Here is a 1,966-nt window from a genome sequence, read left to right on the forward strand (position 1 = left end):
AAACTGATACCACGGGTAAACTAATTATATTTCCTCTTCAGCTGTTCTACAGCACTTTGTGTTCCAGTAAGTGCAACTAGAAGACAAGTTTAAGTGTCCTCACTCATGGAGAAAGATACTTTGAAGGCTAAGACCTTCCCAGCTTAGATTTCGTGGTTCAGCATTATAGGCATTCCTCCGCAAATATCCTCAGCTAAACCTGGTCTCCCAGCCCCCTCTCCACTATACAGCAAAACCCTGACTTTAGTTCATCCAAATATGTGCCTGCTCTGGGCCTGAACCTCTAAAATGATACAGTTGCAGAGCAAATACAACTGAGCTGACTGACTTCACCTTATATTTTAAAGCAGTAATTTCAAATGTTCTGCTTGGCATTCTTACTATGCTCTCCAAGGAAATGCTCTTCCCCAGTCTCCCAGAGAATATTTCCTATCTTCTCCTCTGTCATTACAGTTTCCATGTACTTTTCTGACCCACTCAATCATGCCTTTTGGGTGATGATATCCTTAAATTTCAATGATAAAGGATACTTCTTTAAATTCCTATAACCAAATCTACCTGCACTTACAAATATCTTTGGCTTCTTTTCCTTGTTAAAATTAAAAGAAATGTTTGCTTTTTATGGAAACCAAATCTTCACTTGCACTCTGTAACCAATTCCTCTCCATTCCTGAAGGGCTTTGCTCCTTTACCATTTTTGTTTTTTAAACGAATTTTTTTTTTTTAGACAGAGTCTCACTTTGTTGCCCTTGGTAGAGTGCCAGTGCGTCACAGCTCACAGTAACCTCAAACTCTCAGGCTCAAGAGACTCTCTTGCCTCAGTTTTTCATTTTTCCATTTTGGTAGAGACATAGTCTCACTCTTGCTCAGGCTGGTCTCAAACTCCTGTGCTCACGCAATCCCCCGCTTTGCTCCTTTTTCATCCCTCCATCTCCTGAGTTATCAACTGCTATCTTTCCTGGACCACTCTTAGCAACTTATAGACAAGGCCTGCGATCTTCCTAATCCAGAGTGGCACTTCCTACGGCAGCACATTCATCTTCCATTACCATCTCTTTATCCCTTTCCTCTGCTTCCTTTTATAGCGGAACTTCTCCTAAGAGTTGCCTGCCTGTTGCCTCCACTCCTGTCCTGACATTCAAATCTCACTGCAATCCTATTTGCCCTTTGTCCCAATGTTCCAATGAGGTCATTAAGGTCCTTAAGATGACACGAATCTCCATGCTGCCGCTCACTCAACCCCTTGGCAGCACCCAACATAGTTGCCACCGTCCCAGTAACAGACATAGTCCCTATGACCCTAAAGGACAACATTAGGAAAAAGTGTATCGAGTCTAGTTTTTTTGAAGGTGCACAAGGAAGTACTCTACTTACCGATAGGCAAACCGTGGCAAAGGGTACGGGAGGAACGGCCTATGAGCCACAGCATAGATGTACTGCACCAAGTCAAAGAGGAAGTACCGATTTGGCCTAGCAAAAGAAAATGCATACATCTTCAATTTATTAGCTCCCCACAAATTTTCTTTTTGATAAAATCATCCATAATCCCATTAACCCATTACCAAAGATAAAGTTTAAAGGCAAACATGAAACAAAGTTTATCGAGGAAGAGAAAGACAGGTTTAGAGTGAGAAAGTTTACAAAGCAAGATACCATAGACAGCGAATGGACCCCATTGGCATAGGAAGCAGGCAAAGGGGCAAAGTTACCATGCTTGATGATTGTCTTTCTCATCTCCTTACACACACATATTTTTTTGTTTTTATAAACATAAAGTTTACATGACCAATCCTATTCTATAATGTCTTCTTCATTTAATATCATATATAATCATCTTTCCATGTCACTATTTTGTCACTTATTACATATACTGCATTGCACATAATCATAATTATTTTATCAATTCCCAGTTTTGAGATATTTAATAATGCTTTAATGAACATTTTCATGTAAATATTTGTGGTTA

At 39.9% G+C, this 1,966-nt stretch overlaps 1 protein-coding gene across 1 annotated transcript in view; it reads right to left on the reverse strand.

The window, feature by feature from the left end:
- NDUFA9 (NADH:ubiquinone oxidoreductase subunit A9) overlaps positions 1 to 1,966 on the reverse strand; it is a 31,664-nt gene that overhangs the window by 6,718 nt on the left and 22,980 nt on the right. The window contains exon 9 of the mRNA XM_003796421.3: positions 1,375 to 1,470. Within this exon, the coding sequence (XP_003796469.1) occupies positions 1,375 to 1,470 (96 nt within the window). The remainder of the gene's footprint in view (positions 1 to 1,374; positions 1,471 to 1,966) is intronic.

Source organism: Otolemur garnettii, unplaced genomic scaffold, assembly GCF_000181295.1.
Source record: "Otolemur garnettii isolate 467f Iridium unplaced genomic scaffold, OtoGar3 scaffold00104, whole genome shotgun sequence".
NCBI lineage: Eukaryota > Metazoa > Chordata > Mammalia > Primates > Galagidae > Otolemur > Otolemur garnettii.